A 22176-nucleotide genomic window follows, 5' to 3' on the forward strand; every position below is an offset into this window, starting at 1 on the left:
CTGTCCATGGTTAAATTGGTAGGACTACACTTTTTTTTTTGGGGGGGGGCAACTTCTTCACACAACACAGTTGTGTATGTGGCTGTGTTGTATTCAAAGTAAATGGGTCTAAAAGGGGACCAATACAGTCTCTACCTTACAAAATAAAGCACCTTGAGGCAAGTGTAGAGATTTGGCGCTATATAAACTGAATGAAAGTACCTTTTGGATGGATTTATGTGACTGTAACTTTGGAAACTGTCTTTTAATGATGGGGTATCATCTGTTTTCTTCTAAATACCAGGCAGAAAATACGCTTTCACATGCAAAATGAATGAATGAATGAATATTTCATTTTCAGTAAAACAAAGGTTTAGGAGAATTGAAGTCACAACCACAACAACTACAGCAAGAAGGCAAACCACCTGGTTATGGTATGACCGTCTCAGGCAAAAGACACATGCTTTCATATGGTCAGCCAGTATTAGTTCCAATTAATATTACTCTTAGAAAGGTAAAAGAGGCACATTTATAATCCTCACAAATACACTATATTGGCAAAAGTCTTGACTTGCCCATTCACATCATTGAATTCAGTTGTTCCAATCACTTCCGTGAGCAGAGGTGTATAAAACACCTCTGCATGCAGACTGCTGAGTGAATTTCAGCATGGTGCCGTAATAGGATGCCACCTGTGCAACAAGTCAAGTCGTGACATTTCCTCATTCCTAAATATTCCACAGTCAGTTGTCAGTGGTGTTATAACAAAGTGGAAGCGATTGGTCCTGCTGCCAGCGGATTCCAGAGCAGTGGAGACATGTTCTCCGGAATCACAAATCTGTTTGCCAATCTGAGTCGGGGTTTGGGTTTGCCAGAAAAAAAGTGTTTTTTTTTTTTAATACTTCAGCTTATCAAGACATCTTGGACATTTTCATGCTCCCAACTTTGTGGGAACAGTTTGGGGATGGCTCCTTGTTGTTCCAACATGACTGCGCACCAGTGCACAAAAGCAGGTCCATAAAGACATGGATAAGCGAGCGTGGTGTGGCTGAACTTGACTGGCCTGCGCAGAGTCCTGACCTCAACCTGATACAAGCCAGGCCTTCTCGTCCAACATCAGTGTCTGAACTCACAAATGCACTTCTGGAAGAATGGTGAAAAATTCCCATAAACATTCCCAAACCTTCCATTAAACTCTATGGGTTAAGAATGGGATGTCAGTCAAGTTCATATGTGTTTGAAGGCAGACGAGTGAATGCTTCTGGCATATAACTTAAACATACAGCGTATATATAAACAGGTTTCACTAATTTGTGAGCCTTGTTCTATAAATCTCCAACCGTTTTGATCTTTTGGCAAGGACAGCTCTAATACCACTTTCATGTATTCAGCAAATCGCAGTGTGTCAGCTCGGCTTAGCACACAGACTCCAACAATGTGCAAATGGAACCAAAGCCAAACCGTCAGCAATAACAAAATCAAAAAATCCCCCTAAGCTCCGTAACTAAAACATTACAGCTGGTTTTGTTTATTCTGCACAAAAATCCTTTTTACTGTTAAAATCATCACTTTCAGATTGGATTGAAGACATCCAAACTTTGGAGTGCATTTGATCATCATCATCAGATATAAAACACAATGCCAAACATTTGGGGCAAACTGCTTTTAATTTGCAACACAGAGCAGACAAGCCTGCAGAGAAAGCATTTTACAACTTACAGCACTTACACAGCTGCGCTCGGGACAGAAGAGAGAAGCCAGAGCAGGTTAGAAACACCAGGAGAAAATCTTACAGCTGCTGTTCTTTAATATCAAAAGCAGAAAAAAATGCACTTTTAGAAATCACAGTCACGACATTAGCAGAGCCGGCGCTCACAGGTCGGGCAGCAGAGCATCTGAGGTCAGTGAAGGAAGCAAACGGACAAAACAACCTGAGTGAATGAGCAGAGAGCCTGAAGTCACATCGTAAAGACTTTGCACCTTCACCTGCAGGGACACCCACGGTTGTGTTTTATATTTGTACCATCAGTCAAACAAAGACTTTTACCATTTTCTCTGGTGGTGATTGTTTACTTTGTAAGCATTTATAGACAGTAGCCATAACTGATCTTCAGTGAGAGAAAGAAAATATATGTAGACCACCTGGTCTCTGGAACACAGGATATGAAATCAAACACCAACCATTTGGTTAATGTCAGAGTCAAATGATAAGATCAACACAAGTTTACACAGTAGATCCACTTTTTCTGACAGCTTCAAGTTTGTTGATGCCAACATCTGGTTCAGTTTAACCTCTTTTCCATCAGTGTAGAAGAAACTGCAAACATTTTCACAGGAAATATCACAGCGGCAAGACTGCACACTTCAACGGCCAATGACTGGTTAAATGAAGCACCAGAAACCATATTAGTGGCTTCGTCTTTGTGAGCAGTAATTATGTTTTTCTTCCTTCTGATCATCTCCTGATTACTCCTCAAACAGCATAAATAGCACACCGTGTCAGATTTGTCAGTTGAATGTGTTATCTACACCCACATCTGCTGCATATCTGCAAGCTGCTTTGGAACCCACTCTACCCCAGCTCCAACTAATTGATCAAGTCTGATGTTACAGACACTCTGGCTTTCTGTCTATGCACACAGAAGAGTGAGGAGGTCCCAGGACAGAGCAATGAAACCAAATAAAAACAAACGCAGATGAAAATAACAAATCTCATTTCTGCTCTAATGGCCGGGACTTAAAGACAAATTTATGCTGTCTTCTTTACCATCATCTCGGCCCCAAAAACCTGATAAAGCCTGACTTTGCATTTTTTTAAAAAAAATGCAAACACATAACCCAAATCTTTTCCCACGATTGTCCATCAAAAATTAAAAACTAATCAAATTCAAACATTTACCGACACAATATTTCTGCAAAGTACACGTCTAAGAACTTTTATTTGATTATTCTTTTATATTTTTCTGTTTCTGTATGTTCTCATGACTTCCTCTGTCATATGACCTTTCACTGTGGAAACTGTGTCAGATGTCTGGGTCGCGTAGAAACTTTGTATCCATCCGTGTCAGACAAAATGACAGAATAGTCAAAGCTGCTTTTACTCCTACGCTCTCAGTCAATCACCCAGATGCCCTGAAAGCTCAAGCCTTAGATATGTGTACATTTCTCAGACAAACAAGGGAGTCGGTCTTTAAACTGTCAGCCAAATCACTCAGACGTATACTGAGTTCTCCAAACAATGTTTTCTCTTTTTTTTTGTCTCAATCTGATCTCTGGAAAGTGAATGCAGTAAGGCACTGCCTCTTCCATCAGTAATCCCTCAATAAAGTCACCAATGTGTTGATTTTACTGTAAATCAATAGTAGAAACAATATTACAAATTCCCAGGAATTGGAGAGAAGAAGGAGCTGTCAGTATCTTGAATCAGAAAGCAATAAGAGCTTAGAATCAAACAAAGACTCGTGGAACACGTAGACGGATTTGCAGCTTCTTGTCAGCAGCGAGTTTACCCAAGAGCATCAAATCTGCTTAGAGTGCAGATAAAGTTTTTTGTGGCGATGAGCTGCACTGAGCAGCAGCCACAGCGACTGTGGTTCAAGCCCTCTTAATCTCAGCTCAACATTTCAAATGTACGTTGGCTGTAAAAGTAAAAAAACGCAGACAAAAGATTAATCTCTGGACTCGGCGTTACAAATAATGTCGTGGGCAAAGTGAAAGCAGAGAACCAATCAGAGCAAACACCTAGAGGAGCACGGGCGCCATCAGCACAAACTGCTGGTGCGGTGTCGTTGCATGACGCTGACACATCAGCTGATGGAAACACTGTCACAGCTTTAACACCCACTAAATCCTTTCCCTTCACTATTGCTGATCACACTGATGGCCCACAACATCTGTCCAGTTGCTGCTCGCCCTCGAACAACAGGGACAAATGGGGACGGGTCAGGGACACCGGGAGGGGCTGAGGGACAGCAAAGTCAGCTGAGACACAACAGAGTGGCGAGACGTGCTAATGCTGCAACGTAGCAGCCCCACAAGAAGGAGGCCGGAATTAGAGCACGACCTTCCAACCGATGCTGTCGATATTCTGCATTCTGATGCAGGGCTCGGGTTAAAGACAAAGAATAAAACTGAATTTTGTTTAATGTTTTCTTGTTTCTCATGGATGAGCTGAGGTCCATAAATACACAATCACATCAACAATACGTGTAAAAAAAATTGACTTAGCCACCTCATTTAAAACGTGCAAACTCACATTCTGAAGCCTCAAACCAGAAGTGCAGAAGTGCATACACTAGTATGCTTGATTAACAAGGTGCACCTGTAGTGGACTCTGCACCTCACAGGCAAGGAGGATGGGAGATTTTTAACTGGAGGAGACTCTTGGCAGGACTTTTAAGATTAAAAGCTGTACAGCTAAGTCCTATTTTTTTTTTCACTGGAAATTCTTTGAAAGACACCAACAGCACAGGCGAGAGGTCTGGCTCAGTGACTCCCAATTACTGGAAGTGAAACCAGCATCAAAGCGGTCGAGTCCTTAATTATCCCCAAATAACGTTTAAGTCTTCACCCCATGCAGAGCAGCTCTCGGGGAGGGAACCAAACAAGAGACAAGACAGTCTTTTGTGGCAGGCTTTAAACATCTGCTGTTAAGTGGGCCATTTAATCACAGTCTGCAAGGACTCAGAAGAAGAACTGCAGCATTGGCTTCATTTTTCATCTGCGGAGGTTTTGTGTGTGTGTGATAGGGTGGCTCCATCATCCAGGTGAGTAAATCCCAAAAAGCTGATTCTGTTCATCTGGACGTCTTTAGTGGGAGAGACATTTCGTCATCATCCAGGTGACTTCTTCAGTCTCAGCTGACTGCAGGTTTCCTTAATCCTATATTTGTGTAATGACTGAAACTAGCAGCACTATGTCCAAAAGAACATAATCAACTGTTTGGGACTCCCAGACGGTTGCTTGTATATGTATAACTTTAGTCTAAGGTAAAAAGGATTCCAATAGGAAGAGTCTGTCTGGTTGTAGCATTAGTTGTCCACAATAATGCAGCACCACGTGCTGGGGTGGATTATAGTCTTTGAGCTTCACCTACGTTAAAGAGATGAGTTCACTGTAGCAGAGGCCGACTGACAGGCACAAACATCTCCTTCACAGGGGATGACAGGTTATAGTTCCTGTAGCTGGGGGTAAGAATAGAAAGTTGAGAGTATGCGTGCCCGTGTGGTTGTGGCTCCTACAGTATCACTAGCCTAACAGGCTGTCCCATAAGAGGGACAAAATGTATACAACCACACCCAGCAGCTGTTCCCTTTTCTCTCCCTGGAGTTAAGAAATTCACGTCTCAATAAAATGTAAAATGAGTTCTTCAACAAGAATTCTTTGGCATCACTTTGGTTTTAGAGTTGTCCGGTTCCTCGACGCCTCGTCTGTGGCAACAAAAGCTAATGAAGCCACATGACATAAATATTAAACACATGTTAAAGCAAAGCAACAGAAACAGCAGTCGTTTAAGATCTCAGTGACTGGTTCCAGCCTGTATTAAATAAAGACGGTGAGCTTTAAAACTCTGTTGTTGATTTAAGATTTTCCGGCTTCTAAAGCAGGAAAAGCTGATGACTTTAAAGCATCAAATTAGGACCCAGCTTGGCACTGACTGCTTGCTTTTTTGGAGCATCCAGTGGAAGCATTGCTGCCAGGGAGGAGGTGACAGCTGGCACAAAGGAGAGAATGAGGCGACCGACAAAGTGAGGAAGCAAGTGAAGAGAGAGCAAATAACACTGAAAGAGTCTCCGCTGTAGACAAAGTGGGTGAAAAAAGGAGAGTAAATCTTCTTAGGAGCATCAGATGCTGCCGCCCTCCCCGCCCCACCCGCCTGTCCTCGATATGGGCCGAGCCGCTGAAGTTAGCGTCAGTTCAGCACTCTCTTCATGCATTCATTCATAATCTGTCCTGAAATGCACATGAATGGAGGTAAGCAGAGTTACAGCTCATCGAGGCAAACTGGACTAGTGAAAGTGAGATAATGCACGTTCATTCAGTTTGCTGACTCCGTGCTCGGAGTACGTTTCTTTCTCCGTGATCTAAACGCACCTGATGGCAAAACTTTCATCCATCTGTTGGTTTCCAGGTGAGAGATGTGGCATTATTCTTGGAAATGACTGATGATAAGAGGGTAATAATGATAAGACTGTTATTTAAATATCATAGACAGTAAGGAGCTGAAAGGACAGGTGTTGATTATTATTGAACTTTTCTTGTATTGTTTTAGATGCAGGACAAAAACATTCACTTTAACCTGAAAGTTATCGGCGCACATATATAACCACACTGAGACACGTTACATGGTGACAAACAGAATATGAAGACTGAAAGTCATGTGAAGGCACCGCCATACAAAAGACATCGTGAATCCTCCGTTTGGCGATTGGAATTCTTTGGTCACTTAAAAATGAGTTACTGATGATGTTAAACACGATGCTCTCATTAAGCGGCTTTGTCACCAACCCCCTGCTCTCTATTAGCAACAATGTTGGAAAAGCTTAAGGATACAGGTTTCCCCTGTGGGGTGGGGGGTGAAACACTGACAGTGGGGTCAGACTCAGGGTTTCCCCTTCAGTCACAGCCAATAGGCTCCAAGCACATATATGCAAAAAAATATTATCAACACAGTAAATATTTCAAATAAATATTTGCATAAATAGATGATATGAAAAAGGACATGCGGCTGGCATGAAACATCAAAACACACACCGAGCGCCGTCTTTGATTAAAATAATTAATACTCATGTCAGAAGGCTTAAACAGACCTCTGAACCACATGTGATCAGGATCAATGAGCACTCGCTCCGAACTCTGAGAAGGAAAACAGGATAAAAATAAAGTTCTAAGCTGAACCTTTGTGATCTCCAGGATTTCACTGGCTTGTTTATGGTCCCGTCTTCAGCACTGTGGAGATTTTCAGAAACCTGCTGAGCTGAGACATGGGCTTTATTCAGACAGCAGGCAAATCAGATTTGTTTCTCAAATAGGACCTTTAGGACTGCGCTGTTATTTGCAAGTGATCAGATGGGATTTGTGTGCCCAGACATCACCAGACCATCTGTAAGAGTCGCTGCAGCAACAGCGCAGGCGTCACTGAATACATCGCTACCATTTGTCTTCTAGCTCCCTACACGCCCCCTCCCAAAGAGCCAGCAGGCAGTTTTCTCATCATCTAATCTCATCTGGATACAATGTGGGTTTGTGGAAAAGGGAGTGAAAAATGAGCTGGAAGTAAATTTGCAGCAGGTTGTAAAAAGGATTAAAGCATCCAAACGGGCACCGGGGAGAGCTGTTTGGACCACCTGTGGCGCTACGGAGCAATACAACGTGTATGTGGTGACAGAGTATGACAGAGGTTATAGAGACGAGCGTATGAAGAGATGCAACAATGCAAAGAATGTAAACATGGCTGCTTCTTCATGGGTGTTAAAAACCCCTGGAAGTCACTGACGCGAATGAAGCACGAGGGTGAGGAAATATTATCAAAAGCCTCTGTGATTGTCGTGTTGAGACTTTATGACAATGCTGGACCAAAATTAGGATTCGGCCAATCAGTCTTCAAAAACTGAGAACTCATAGATGACATTTAAGAGCTCCGTGTTTGTTTCTTTGCACTGTTCAGGGTTCAGGAAACAGTTCAACCAAGTAACAAGAGCACAGACGGCACATTTACTGAGAAACATTTCAAATAATATAGAGAAGCCTGTTACATTTTTATTCCTCATACCGTATCCTTCATCAGGAAACAAATCCTTCATACTGATGTCACTTAATGACTGCCTGACAACAAAATGTTGGCGAGGACCATCGATCATTCATCAGCTCCTAAAATCTACGGCAGCATTTCTGATTTCATCTGTTTATGTCCCTCACTGACCGACACTTTGCAGCCTCCGGCCGCTGCTTTTGCATTTCATCGCTGCGACATCACAGAATGATGTCATAGAGTCTGCCGACCCGGCCCAGCCATTCGCGCAGGGCCTGGCGAACGCGGGCGTCGGTCACGTGGCAGGAGAGCTGGCTGAGGCAGGGGTAGAGCGCCGGCTGGAGCGCCAGGAATGAGGAGTCAGACAGTAGGAGGACCTGGTTCAGGAGGGTCAGGACCATGTTGGTCCAGGCCTGCAGAGGGAGGAACACAGACATCAGTTCACAAGCAGATGCAGACCTCACTTTTACCCAACTTTCTTTATACGAGAGGGTTTAAACAGGGGACCTTCAAACTTGTGGGGACAAGGATTTTGGTCCACATGAGGCTGTTGGTCCCCACAAAGATATGAATACACACACACACACACACACACACACACACACACACACACACACACACACACACTCGCCTGTATCTGAGCCTCAGAGTCTCTCAGCGAGATGCTGTGGGAGCTGATGGTGGACCCCGACCGCGGCCTTTTCTCCTGCCTCAGCACCTCCGGCCCCGCACTAACCGAGTGCCTCAGAGAGGGCCCCTGCTGGTCCACCAGCTGCTGAGGCCTCTGCGGGGGCCTCTGCGGCTCTACTGGGCCCCTCCTCTCCCCGATGCCGCCTCCTCCTGCCGCCGCCCGGCCCTGCTCTTTCATGAACAGGTTGACGTGGCTTTGCTGCGGCTGCTGCTGCTGATGTTTCCTGCGTTTATACTCCATCATCAGCTTGCTGATCGTTCTGTCCGTGGCAATGGTGTATAGCTTGTTTCCAGCACTTTCCCACCATTCCTTTCTCCTTCCCGGGCCAGCGCTGCCAGGAATCCCTCCAACCGAGCTGCTTGTTATGTTGGAGTCCCTCCGTTCGCATCCAGTCCGGAACTGACTGGACAGACTGCCTGTGCAGCTGTGGGGAGAGGAGAGCGGCAGCTTTTATATGACGGGTGACTAAACAGCCTTCACAAAGCACACATTAATATGCGTGATCTCCAACCTGAATCCTGGACTTGGCGTCGGTGTGTCCCCCGGTGACGCTGAGCTCACGTCTGTCGTCTGACACCTGTACCCGCCTTCCTCTGAGGGCGTCTCCCTCGCTGAAAGCCCGCCTGCTGAGGTCGGGGTCGAAGTCTCGGACTGGAAGAGAGGCAGGAAGAACACATGGTCTCCTCCTGCACTTCCCCTCAGCAGAGCAGTCTCCTCCAGCATGCTCTCCAGGTCGCGGTGCATCTGAATGTAGCTGTTGCACAGATCCACGCACAGCTTGTAGAGCCGCTTGACCAGCCAGGCCCAGTCGGCGCTGCCCACCGGCTGCACGCTGAGTGAAGGGACTGGAGCTCGCCACGGGTGACGCTTATCCCGGCCGCGAGGGGGGCTGACCTGCCAGATAAGACACAAATATTACGAGGAGGGTCAAAAGTTTAGAAAAGCCTCTGAGGATTGAAGAGAAAAAATGAATAATGGATGAAAAGAGCAGCAGCACGACTAATCCAAGGCCGCTGCTTTAATTCTAGATTGAGGTCACCTGTCAGCCCCTCTGAGTGGCCTCTCATCACATTTGAATGTTTCACAATTCTTTACAGTAACGCTGCCAATCAGAAGCTGTGTGTATGTGTGTGTGTGTACCTGTTTACACATCTTTGTGGGGACCAACAGTCACCTGTGAGGACAAAAGTGTCCCCACGAGTTTGAAGGCATTTTTGAGACTCAAGATGTGATTTTAGCGTCAGGGTTACAGTTGGGTTATCGTTAGGTTTAGGCTCAGGGTTAGGCATTCATTTTTGATGGTTAGGGAAAGAATTATGTCAATTAGATGTCCCCACAAGATATGAATACCCAACATGTGTGTGTGCATGTGTTACCTGTGCGGTTTCTTCAAATATGTCTTCATCCTCCGAGGAGGCGGAACCAGGATGAGAGGAGTCTGAGCTCCCCTCCTCTTCCTCGTACAGGATCCTCTTTACCTGAACACGGCGACAGGTTCAGATGTCAAACAGATAACTAGTGACGAGCTCGTCTGTTAGCGGTGACGACGGTTATCACCAGTGATTCTGTGTCTGCTGAGAGGTTAATATGACTGCTGTGTCTGGTTGGTAAAATATGCATTAGAATAAAAAATAATAAATGAAATGAAAATGTTATTTTTGTGAACATCGTTCCTCCAGACATATCAAATACCTGCTCCGCGCTTCTTTCATTCGACCTACCAAATACACAAAAGTGCATTTTAAATCTGGAGCTGTACATTTAAATAATCCCAGCAAAAGAAAATCATAGAAATCAAGAAACATCGTATATGTGAAGATGTTTTCCTGCACAGTGAAAAATCGTTTCATGAACATTCGTCCAAGACATGTTTGGAAAAAAGTTCCAAAATAAAAGCTGGGCAGGCGTCCAGCTCACTGCCTGCTCAGCTCCGTTCCTCCCATGCAGCGCGCCATGACACAGATTTTAAATTCAGCTCTACATCAGTGGTTTAAATGTTATTTACAGGTCATGGTTACAAAATGTGTTTATGAAATGACTGTCAGCGAATCAAAAACTTGTGCATTTGGCTCCTTTAGAAGTGATATGATCAACAGGGCGGCCTGGCTGGTGTTGGTCGTTTTGCTGGGCGTGCGTCTGAACCTTCTGGTCCAACTTTTCACCAGTTACCTTCTAACTGTGTGCGTTTGGTGCTAAGCAGCAGCACGAGGTGGGATAATGAAAAGCAGTTTCCAGCAGTGAGAGTGAACTGGAACAGTGAACTGAGCTGTGAAACGATAAGCTCAAATAAGTGATAAGGCTTTGTAGAGCTGAGTGGAAGTGACCACTCGGGTGATAACTCTCTGTGGCTTTTACGATAACAAAATTTTGTCCCAAATCATCTGAACGCATTAGCGATGCTCTAGAAGTGACAGCAGGTCCCTGTGAAACTATAAAAGAGCTGCAGTGTGGTTGCTAATTGTTGGCTACTTCTAAGCTACAAAAGCCTGGAACAATGTTTGTGCCCCTCAGTGTGTGGATCTGGATGCGCTGTATTAGCAGCGTGACAAAAACATACAAGAACATTATTAACTTGACTGGTTTCCACCTGCTGTGCAGTCATGCTGTCTGCCTGGCTCAGTATGGCACACAGCAGGGCCTGGAAGTACAGGCTGAAGCTCATGGCTGACTGGCGGTAAAGATTGGCTGCTCCACAAACACCCGACACCTTCATCAGCAGGTACTTCAGACCCGGCCGAGTGTCAAAGTCCCGCGCCGTCCTGCACACAACAGATTTTTCAGCTGCATTTGAAGCTGATTGACATTATTATAAAAAGCATGAATATAAAAATAACTTGTTTTGTTTCTATGTTTGGAAACTAGCAGGATTCAGTATCAACACTACACTGCCATCTGCATATGTGACATGTTTTGCTGCAGTAACCTGTACGAGTCCAGCAGCAGATCCAGAATTATGGCTAAATTCGTCATAGAGATGTAGCGCAGGAAGCCTGCCGTGGGTTTACTGGGGTCAGAGGTCACAGGTGTGACCCTTTCGTGACCTTCAGGCTGCTTTACAAACTCTTCCAGCAGGATGTCAGAGAGGTTTTGGAGCAGAACCTGGTGGGACAGCAGGCTCACCACGATGGTCCTGAATGGGATCCTGCACATCAGTCGAATCACATACATTCAGTTACTTATTTAAAAAAGAATCCTTCATAATAAAGAAAGATTTCACTGAACACATTGATGCATTTCCAGTCATGGTTCATTTATCTGTTGTAGCATCACTGTAATGTTAAACAAATGAATAAAGAGGATAAAGGATAAAGATGCAGGTGCAACATGTAAATGACAGAGCTGCACAATATGGCTGCGGTGTAACGTGAAGAAGTGCAAATGTACAAGGAGAGCTTCTTCTTCTTCTTAAACTTGTATCGTTGATGCAGCTGCAAGCGAGAAGCTGACTGAGTGCTGATGGTTGAGTGCTGCATTAATTACAACTTTATTTTTGGTTTACATCTAATCAGCCATTGCATACTTGTCTGTGCATCGTGCAGCTCATTTAAGATTAACACTGGCGATCATGCTGTCCATGCCTCGTGTGGGCATTTGTCACACTTTTAAATGGTTGTTGATGAACACACAGAGAACAGCCTTACCCAATTTTCCTTTAACACAGCAGCAGAAAGACAAGCACAAAGAGTTAGTGGACTTCAGAGAGCACATTTCCCCCACAGTCACTGACAGAGCACACATAAGAGGACAGACCACAGAAGGAGGCACATTTAAACCTAAATCTAACTGAAAACATGCGGCACCTTCAGAGCCTCGTTAAGAAATGTAAACCAATCAGACGAGTAATAAACCACCCATGTGATCAGAGCTTTGATGTGCACCTCTTCTGAGCGTGTCCATTGGACTGCTGGTCAGACGGCAGCTCGATGATGAGGACGCAAGACTGAGCGTGCTCAAAGCCTTCCTTGTTGTTGGGTGTCTTAGGGGAGCACTGAGTGTCCAACATAAAGACCTGGGATAGAAACGGGACATGCGGACAAGCTCAGGTCAGACAGTTAAAACCACAGGACAGGCTTAAAGAAAGATTACCCATACACGTGTGTTTATATTCATTTACCACGATGGATCTCTGTAAGTATTAAGTGATAAAATACAAGTTTATGTACAACTTCAACTTCAGGATCTGACATTTCAAACTCCAGGATGATGGGAGATTTTTTTTCCTGTCTAGACTCTCGATTGGAGGTCGAAGCCACAGCAAAGCCACGTGAAGTGACACTGACCTGCTGGGCCATAGCTTTGATCCTCCAGTACTCGGCCTCGGCTGACGGTGAATGAGAAGGAGCCGCCACCTTCACCTCGCAGGCGTCTCCAGAAAAGCTGTCCGAGCCGCTGTGAAAACACGCCAGAAGGTTCTGCAGAGAGAAAACAGGGAAGACTGGTGTGGGTTAAATGGGAAACACAGACTTTTGCGATCTAAAAGCTGTCACGCTGAAGGAACCTCTGGCTCCTTGGAAGTGAAATCTGCTGAATCAGGTTTGAAACCAGAAGAAGATCCGTCAGAAAATTCATTCTTCCACTGGAATACTGTGGAAGAGACTACAGCCCATTATTCCTGAAACTCTGGCTGAATGAGGATGAACCTTTCAGTCTGTGTGTTTAATCAAGGAGCACAGCTTCTATTGTTTATAGGAAATATCATACTGTTTCCTTCATACACCAGTCAGGTTTTGTGTTATATGGTATATTTCAGGTGACAGTCGGTCTCTGAATGACATGTATGGCCAGCGTTTATTACATTACATCAGCTGTGACCTGAATGCTTTTTAACAAAAGCAGCTTTTCTATAAAGCCAGTCAAAGGCCACGTGTTCATATGTCTGAGAGCAGAAGCTACACATTAAGGACCGATGTCTACATAGCATAAGCTGCCTGTTACCAACTGTCCTACAGACATAATACGATTCTATGCATTTTTCAGGATTTCATTTACAGTCACATATCATTTATTAACATGTCTGAAATTTCTCTGCTCTTCCTTCAATATTTCTGTAAGATGGGACGGAAATGAAAGAAGTTTTAACTGAGGTTAGAAACAACGTTGAGAAGCAAAGTGCGTATTTTACAAAGACGTGGAGCCCTCTGCTTGTTTCAGAGCTAATGATTAGTATGAATCTGAGCGAACGAGATGCACTTGTTTTCAGTGTGCTGTTATACGTGGGATATAGAGCTGGGCGATAGTACGATAACGATATGTATCGCGATATAACTTTTACTCGATAGAGAAATTAAGCTATCGCGATAGACCTCGCCGCTCTTGTCCTCCTAAAAAAAAAAAAAAAAAAAAAAAAAAAAAAAAAAGGTCAGCCAATCCAAATTAAGTAGCGCAGAGCCGAACCAATCACAGCCGCAGCGTCACGTCGCGTGACTTGTTACGTACAGCACAAGTGCCAAGCCGCACGTGTGTTTGTTTGGGAAGCAGCCAGCGGGTAATGGAGGAAATGAGTGTGCCGACTAGAAAAATCAACCGAGCGTGACCGAAGAGAAAACAGATGATGGTTCCAATGCCGGAGAGATTGTCGAACGGAAGAGCCATAGAAGTTCCGTAGTGTGAAGGTATTTCGGCTATTTCAAGTCTGACAAAAAACAGAGTAGCGTGCACTGTAAATTGTGCCGAAAGCAAGTCTGGAAATACAATAAACTGGTGCATACGTCACACTGTGCGCCACGTTATTGTTTCGGTGAAATGAATTTCTACAATACTGTTACTGTTAATTCTACTCTCTGCAGTGTTTAAATGCTTACATATACACACAGTTACTGTCCGTCCACACATACGACTCGGTTCTGCTTCTATGCCCCAGCTTTGTTTACTTTTTCCCACCGAGGCTTCTAGACTTCTGATTGGCCAACATTTCTGCACGGTTAGGAATCTAGCGCCACCTGCTGCTTTGGCATGTTCATAGCAGCGTTTTCCTTCATTTCTGCCTTTATGTGTGGACGGGATTATTTTTAAAACGGAAACGGAAAATCTCCGTTTTCAAAAATACCCATGTACGTGTGGACGTAGCCTCAGTCTCTGACTGGAAGCGCTAATTCGTCATTCGGCTTTTGTCAGACTAAAGTAACTGTTAAAACTGTTTGAAAAGCTCAGCTATACAACAAGGAGAGATTGAGAATTTCCTTTTAGTTCTCAGTTTATTTGATATTGACAAAAGTTAGTCAGTTTTGTCTGTTCTTCTGTAAAACAAACTAAGATTTATTTTTAGAATTAATATTTTGTTTCTAAGTGGAATTGACAATTTAGTCTGTTTCGTTTGTTCTATTTTGAAACTTAAACGCTTTAGCGGCTGCCTTTTGTGTAGTTTGCAATATTTGCCTTTATTTATCTGAAAAAGTCTCATGTTCCTTAAGTACATCTACCCTGTTGAACTTATTATGGGAAATAAATATTTAAATAAAAACAAGCTGCTGATTATTTCACATTTTACTTGTGAGCAACGGCACAATTAAATCTTACAAATATAGTTATTTGGCTTATATCGTGATAGATATCGTTATCGCCTGAAATGAAAAAAACATATCGTGATATGAAAAAATCTCATATCGCCCAGCTCTAGTGGGATATCATGTAAAAAATTTTTTTTTTTTTTTTTACACTGGATTTCAAGTCAAACAGATGAATAAAATGTGAACCTGTCAGTTCAATCATATTTAAGGGCTTAAACAAACGTATTGCATCAGGAATTATAGACACCGAAGTATTTCAGGAGGTCACAGCTCCATGTGTGACATTAGCAACATGCTTTAAGATGCCTCTGCTTCAGCAAATATTGTTATATAAAGGGCTATTAGACCTAAATACACAAAGCGCATTGCTCAGCATGATAATGTTAAACCCCCTCACAAAGAGTCAATCAGATCTGTTTCTATCCATCCTCTCATTTTCGACTGTTGAGACCTCGCTCTCCCGGCCCAGTTGGACCATTTTTATTTTACTATCTTGTATTTTCTAGAAAACTACTTCCTCTTACAGCTGCTCCCTTTAAGCGCCACCACAGCAGATCTCTGCCTCCATCTCCCCCTCCAGCATCCTCCCCTGTCACACCAACCCTCTGCATGTCCTCCGTCACTGCATCCCTGAATCTTCCCTCATGACTTTTTCTTTTCCTCCTGTTTGGCACATTCAACAACCTTTGTCCAGTATATCCACTCCACACCATCTCAGCCTGACTGACACACACACACACACACACACACACACACACACACACACACACACACACACACACACACACACACACACACACACACACACACACACACACACGTCGGGTATTGATATCTTTTGGGGACATCTAAATGACATAATGCTTTCCTTAGCCCCTTACCCTAACCTAACCACAACCTAACTGTAACTCTGTCACTAAAAACACATTTTGAGTCTCATAAATGGCTTTAAAACTTTTGGGGACCAGGATTTTGGTCCCCATAAATATAGTAAATTTCCATTTTTAGTCTCCACAAAGATATGAATACAGGCTCGCACGCACACACAGACAGATGTGGCTCTAATCTTTAAAGCTGCTTAGCAGATGTCAGGCAGGCAGCTGGCTCAGAACTGCAGGAACACGACATCCAATAACAAAGTGCTCGTCCATGTCACCTCTGCTGAACACTCACGCACACTCTGGGTTAGCGGCGGTTCCCTTGGTAAGTGAAAGGGAACAGCAGGAGTCGGCTCCCCGCTGAGGCTCTAAATCTGCAGGCTCACACATGCACTCAGCAGGTACTGAACCATCGTCAACAAATTAACACAAATTTTTCATTAAAGCTGAGCGGGCTGGCAGATCGTCTCAAACAGACCACTGCATGTTCTGGTAGAACATTTAACGAGCGAAAGGAGGAAACTGATTGTGAGACAAACATCGAGCTCGCATTCAGCTTTCAGTCGATTCTTCTTCTGTTTAGTTTTGCGCACTGGCTATTTTTGGAGAGATGACGTAGACTACACAGACCGAACAGGACTGCTATGACTCAAGGAGCGCCTACTGAGCAGGTGAAAGAAGCCATATCGTTCCAACAAAGGGAACTCGTATCAATAATAGAAGCTAGAACGAGCAGAGACATGTTGCATTATTAGAAAGTGAAACAGAAAAGACTGTTAAAAAGGAACCATTATTCTCTGTCATATTTCTACCTGATATTTAAACGTTTCAAATAATAAGATCAGTGCAGGTACGAGTAATCACTGAAAGCAAAAACCTCAGGTTTAGACTGGTCCAAACACCCAGTCTCACACTCAGCTCGATGTGTAAAGAAGCACAGAAATCACTAATGTGGTGAGCTCAGGTCCAAAGCTGTGGCTCTGAGAGCAGCAGCCTCACTCACCCGCAGGAGAAAGACGACTTAAAGGTAAGAGGAAGGAAGCTAAATCAGCTGATTTCAGACAGAAGATGAACCAAGGCGCTGCACCGAGCCCCAGCATGAGATCGATAAGGATTAGGTTTCGTTCGCAGAAGTCAACGCTTAAAAAAAGGATTTATATTGCACATAAAAGCCACACTGTACTTAATTCTAATTATAAGTAAAATTAGTCTTAAAAAGAAAATAAAAGAACATTTAGAAAGAAATCAGTTCTGACTATATTCATCCATGAAAGCTGGGAACGATTGTGGTTTGAATGGTGCCTCACTGTGCGGTACTGATAAAGAAGAACAGCTACAAGTGACGGATCCAAATAAAACACTACATTTGAGGTAATTCAGACAAAAGAGCTGCAGAATCCAAAAACCAGATAATATCTAACTGAACCTCTCAGTCAAGGATGGTTGACACCAAAAAGGAAAGGAGAGCAGTTTCCTTCCTGCTGCGAGGAGACAAAGAGTGATCGCTCACAGCTGCAGGACTGTGATGGCAAGTATATAATGCACACCGCAGGTTAAATGGGGTTATTGGAATCCCAGCACTGTGATGGTATTAACTGCTTTCAGATTACTTCTGTCTGGACAAGCGGCTTCAAACTGGGGATGGATTATGTGGTTTACTGCAGCGGGCTGTCCAGGTCACTTGTATCCAGGTGCTGTACCACCTGACATCTGCATTTCATCACGTACCTTGACCGGCTCTAACGTGGCAGAGAACGCGTCCTGCAGAGCGCAGCAGGCCAACCTCCACATTTCTTCTGTGAACACTGGACCCACTGTGACCAACACGTACCTGGAGAGAGACGCAGAACAACCGTGGACTGATCACACAGAAAATAAACTAAGCTATATCTTTTAATACCTTTTAAATCAATTTCTAAAGTGCTACAAAACACACCTGACATTGTTTGATTTGACAATTCTGTTGCTGCGAATAAACCGCTCGAGTAGCAAAACTAACAAAGTCTTAGTGTCTAATGCAGTCCTTGAAAGTTTGCAAACCTTTTATGTTTGTTTCTGCGTAATCAAGACATAAAACGAGAGAGACTCACACAAGTCCAAATGTGTGAGTCTGTAAAAACGTCATATTTGTGATTAGTATGGAAACCTCGAGGATTTGAGTAAATGTGAAGATAAAAGTAGAGTAAGTCGGCTCGAACACTGACAGATGAAAAACAATAATAATGAGAAGAAAAGAGCCACTATCGATTTCCTCACACAACCTTGGAAAGCATACAAAACTGTGTGTGAGTCTGTATCAGTGATGTAAAGCAGTTGTCTCGTGTATGGCAGGTGTTGCATGTGCAAAAGTGCCCTAACAAAACAAAACAAACAGGGTGGCATGCCCCAGAGACGGTGTAGACATCGTCACAGGAGTAGAGGCAGGATTTAAAAAACACTGGCCTGCTGCATTATTGTGCAAAATTTGCAAAGAAACAGCATGTGCTTCAAAATAAACGATTTCCAACAGTGAAATTTAAGTTCTAATCCTCCCAGAAACGACACAGAAAGGCATAAAGTCAAACACGACTTTGAAAAACACCAGGAAACCTTTGAAAGGCCCTGATAGAAACTACATCTCCCACAAAAAAGGCGTCACTTCCGGTTTTCAATGGTAATGGCGGACATGCGATAATCCGCAGAGCCATATGTGGAAGGAAACCACGAGCTGGGACAAGCTGAATGCATGTGATGTAAGTACAACTCATCTGGTTCCAAATGCAATAAAATGATTGCGCTAGCTTATGTGGTTGCAGTTCTACCAGGATTTAAAAATAGTTCCACAAATCGTCCACCTTTCTTCTAGCTGCACCTCATTTTTAGAAACGTCATCCTTGTTTAGGACGAGCGTCCACCACTGAAGCGCTCACTCAGCCAACAATCCACCCAAAACAGAGAAAGACAACCTGAATTGAAAAGAGGTTTCACACTTGATTTCACTGTGGCGACAGGTGTGTAACTGCCAGATGTGTGGTCACCTGATGCAGGAACAGCCCACTCTGGAGATGGTCTCTGCAGGTTCAGACACGCAAGCCACCAGCAGCTTGAAGAGGTCCTTCAGCATCTGGTTGATCAGTGACTCGTAACCAATATCTGCAGGAAGTGACGGCAGAAACACACACACGTGCACACACACACACACAAACACCACAACAGAGCCTGTGAGCACACAGGGTGGGGGTGCAGTTTAATCTGACTAAAGAGGAGGACAGTGGAACAACACGGTATCACTTCTGCTCCATTTCACTTCAGAGAACAAGCACATTATACGCCAGAGAAACAATAACAGTCCATCAGATCTGTGACAGCGCACCTGACTGTGCTAATGCACCACGGGTCAAATCTTTCAGTGAATATTTACATGAAAGCTTAGAAATGCAAAGTTCCCAGAATGCTTTGCTCTTAGCTTGAAGACGATTAAAGAAGACGAAACGCGCGAGGTCACAGAGGGAAACGCACACCACCAACCTGAGTGTATGAAACTGTTGACGTGCTCCACCACCAGCTCGCAGGATAGGCCGATTGCGTGTTTGAAATTCGCTGCCGCCACATCCCAATAAGAGTGGTCACCGTGGCTACGCTGCAGCCACAGTGACATCACAGGAAGCAGCAGCTGGATGACAGCGAAGATGCCAAACCCTGGACCTGGAGAGGCGAGATCAGGTTACATCCCAGCTGTTTGTAGGGTTTGTCTTCTTCTTCTTTGGATTGTGTTTAAGTTTATCACCTGGCACTGCGGTGACTTCTCTGAGCAAAGTGAAGAGCAGCTCCAGCGTTGGAGGCTGGTGCTGTCGAGGGCAGTTTGACACGGCTGCAGTGAGCTGCTCCAGTAACAAAATCCACACCTGGATCAGACCTGCAGGACATGAGACAACAAAAATGCACTGACGAGAGAGAAAGGAGGAGGAGTCTTAGACAAAGACCGTGAAGCACAGAGAGGAGCAAAGCGAAACCTGTGTCGTCATCGAACTCCTGGAGGACACAGTCCATGCCGTCCTCGCTGCTGATCGAGCGTTCCTGCGATCTCATCGGCAGGCTGGCGAGCCGCGCACCCAGGAACACCGGCTTAGACGGCATCTTGTAAATCTTTGCCAGCAGCTGTCAATCAAATGCAAAACACGGTTTCTTTTTTATAATAGCGAAAAATCTTAAAAATATGCTCTCACATCTCATATCTGTGGAGCTTCCACCTGCGAGCATTTGCGGAGGTAGTCGAGAGCAGGCAGGCAGAGGTCTGTGGAGCTGTAACCTGACGCGTGAACACAGTCGCCAATCTCTTTGTAGTCCACCTCTCCTGCACGGAAAAGCATAAAGGTTCTCCGGAGTTTGAAAGGTCAGCTTTAAAAAACACTTGGATGACACTGTAGTTGTTTCGAGTCATTCAGAGAGAACGTGTCTCTGAGAAACACAGGATCGCTTTTTCTGCGGTGCTGTTTTCTTGTTTTTGTCACTGACTCGCTGCTCGCCTCCCACTCACTGTCATCAGCACCGTGTTTGCTCCTTTCTCCTTCTGTGAGGTTTTAAAGCTTTTGATGGTGACGATTTTTCTAAAAACCATGAAGTATCTTTCTAAAAGAAAAATTGCTTCCCAGTCATTGTTTAGGAATTATGAATAACTGGGATTTTAAAAACATAAAAGTAGCTTTTGTGTCTTGTGTGTCCTCTTGGTGCTTTTTTGTAAAACATTTTAATGATGTACAGGAACATATTTATGCATGAGTACTTCCCGTGCATTTGTGCATTTGGCCTTTTTTGATAAATAAAAGAAATAATAATAGCACATATCAACATAAATTCTCAAATCTTAAATTTCTGCAGAAAACTGAAGCACTCAGCATCTGCAGATGCATAAATCCGCTCTCCTGATGTATTAAACTGTGACATAAATACAAAATGTACTTGCATGTTATGAGCTTCTAATAAAGAGATAAATACATAGCCTGATCCCGGGAAAAGTAAAATCCCAAAAGGCTTGAAAAGTAATATCTTGAAATGAAAAATAGCACGCACACATTAGTGAGACAAACCTAATCCTTTGACAAACTTCATGAGACACATGATGTAGTCTGTGGCAGCGTTGGCAAAAACTTGGATGTTGTCTGTGTTTATGAACGCCTCAAAGACGTCGAACACCGGCGCCTGAGACTTCCCTGGAGGAAGACAATAAGACGAGAGCAGGAAACTCAGATTTACAGTAAAAATCTTTCTGCTGATAAACTTTGGAAAAAAGTTTGTTAGACATACCCATGGAGTATTCACCCAGCAGGTAGTCTTTGGTGTCAGTCTTGCTACCGTGCACCGTCCTGAGGGCGCTGAACAGAGGCCTCCACCCTGACAGGATCTGAGGAGAGCACATCTCCACCAGCTCTCCAATCGATGTTATTACCTGGAGGGAGACAAACCCAAGAAAAACTGTTTGGCAAACTGAACGCACAGCCCGGAACAACGCTGGCTGATTTGGTTGTTTTGAGGAACTGAGATCCGACTCCACCTGGTCCTGAACGTCCTCGTCGCAGAGCTCCAGCTGCATGATGTGCTCGAAAGGCCTGAACAGTGCCTCGTTAAAGTGGAAGTGTGGAAGCTCCGCCCAGCTCGTCAGCACCTCTGTGAGAACATCGTGGATAAAGGAAACGGCCTTCTGGGATACGTGGCGCTCTTTGTGACACGCAGCCTGTGATGACGACAAAAACTTTGTGTTTAAAGAGCCTCAGATCAAAGCTTTTATTCTCTCAGTGCCTGAAGTGTACCGAGCTAAAAAAAAGGAAAACCACTGTGCGAGATAGAAGGTGGTCTACACAGATGTTACACAACTTCATTTCAGAGCCGCTACAATCCAAAGAAGATTCATTTCTGTGTGCAGTCACAGTTTTCTGGGAGCCCTTCACTCTTCCATGTGCATACATAGAAAGAATAACAGCAGCAGTAAGACACAGCACGGAACAAGCAGACATTAGTGATAACAGATTTGACACTGATCAGGTTAGAGACACCTTTAAACAGGGGTCTTGAACTCCAGGCCTCGAGGGCCAGTGTCTTGCAGGTTTTAGATGTGTCTTTGATCCAACACAGCTGATTTAAATGGCTAAATGACCTCCTCAACATGTCTTGAGTTCTCCAGAGGCCTGGTAATGAACTAATCACTTGATTCAGGTGTGTTGACCCAGGGTGAGATCTAAAACCTGCAGGACACCGGCTTTTAAGGCCTGGAGTTCGAGACCCCTGTCTTAAAAGGAGGAGCTGGGCTGGAGGTGGGTTGCAAAGTGGCTTGGAGATACACAGGCAGGCATGTAGGCAGCCTGAGGTGCAGTAAGACCCAAACTCAGAAGACTGAGA

The 22176-nt window shown here is 44.2% G+C and overlaps 1 protein-coding gene across 1 annotated transcript in view; it reads right to left on the reverse strand.

Moving 5' to 3' along the window:
* Positions 1-1236: 1236 nt before the first annotated feature.
* The window catches only part of arfgef3 (ARFGEF family member 3), a 53352-nt gene continuing 32412 nt past the window's right edge, over positions 1237-22176 (reverse strand). The window contains exons 25-41 of the mRNA XM_086258736.1: positions 21335-21514; positions 21088-21229; positions 20871-20993; positions 20034-20137; positions 19797-19941; positions 19571-19699; positions 19312-19488; positions 18822-18936; positions 17533-17635; positions 12701-12832; positions 12299-12429; positions 11344-11562; positions 11008-11179; positions 9797-9898; positions 8932-9314; positions 8361-8844; positions 1237-8142 (exon numbers count right to left, since the gene is read on the reverse strand). Coding sequence (XP_086114862.1) covers positions 7951-8142; positions 8361-8844; positions 8932-9314; positions 9797-9898; positions 11008-11179; positions 11344-11562; positions 12299-12429; positions 12701-12832; positions 17533-17635; positions 18822-18936; positions 19312-19488; positions 19571-19699; positions 19797-19941; positions 20034-20137; positions 20871-20993; positions 21088-21229; positions 21335-21514 — 3033 coding nt within the window. The 3' untranslated portion in view covers positions 1237-7950. The remainder of the gene's footprint in view (positions 8143-8360; positions 8845-8931; positions 9315-9796; positions 9899-11007; positions 11180-11343; positions 11563-12298; positions 12430-12700; positions 12833-17532; positions 17636-18821; positions 18937-19311; positions 19489-19570; positions 19700-19796; positions 19942-20033; positions 20138-20870; positions 20994-21087; positions 21230-21334; positions 21515-22176) is intronic.

Source organism: Aulonocara sp. 'chitande type north' Nkhata Bay, linkage group LG13 (assembly GCF_057382095.1).
Source record: "Aulonocara sp. 'chitande type north' Nkhata Bay isolate Kocher_YH1m ecotype deep benthic linkage group LG13, A_spYH_male_GT1.1, whole genome shotgun sequence".
Lineage (NCBI taxonomy): Eukaryota > Metazoa > Chordata > Actinopteri > Cichliformes > Cichlidae > Aulonocara > Aulonocara sp. 'chitande type north' Nkhata Bay.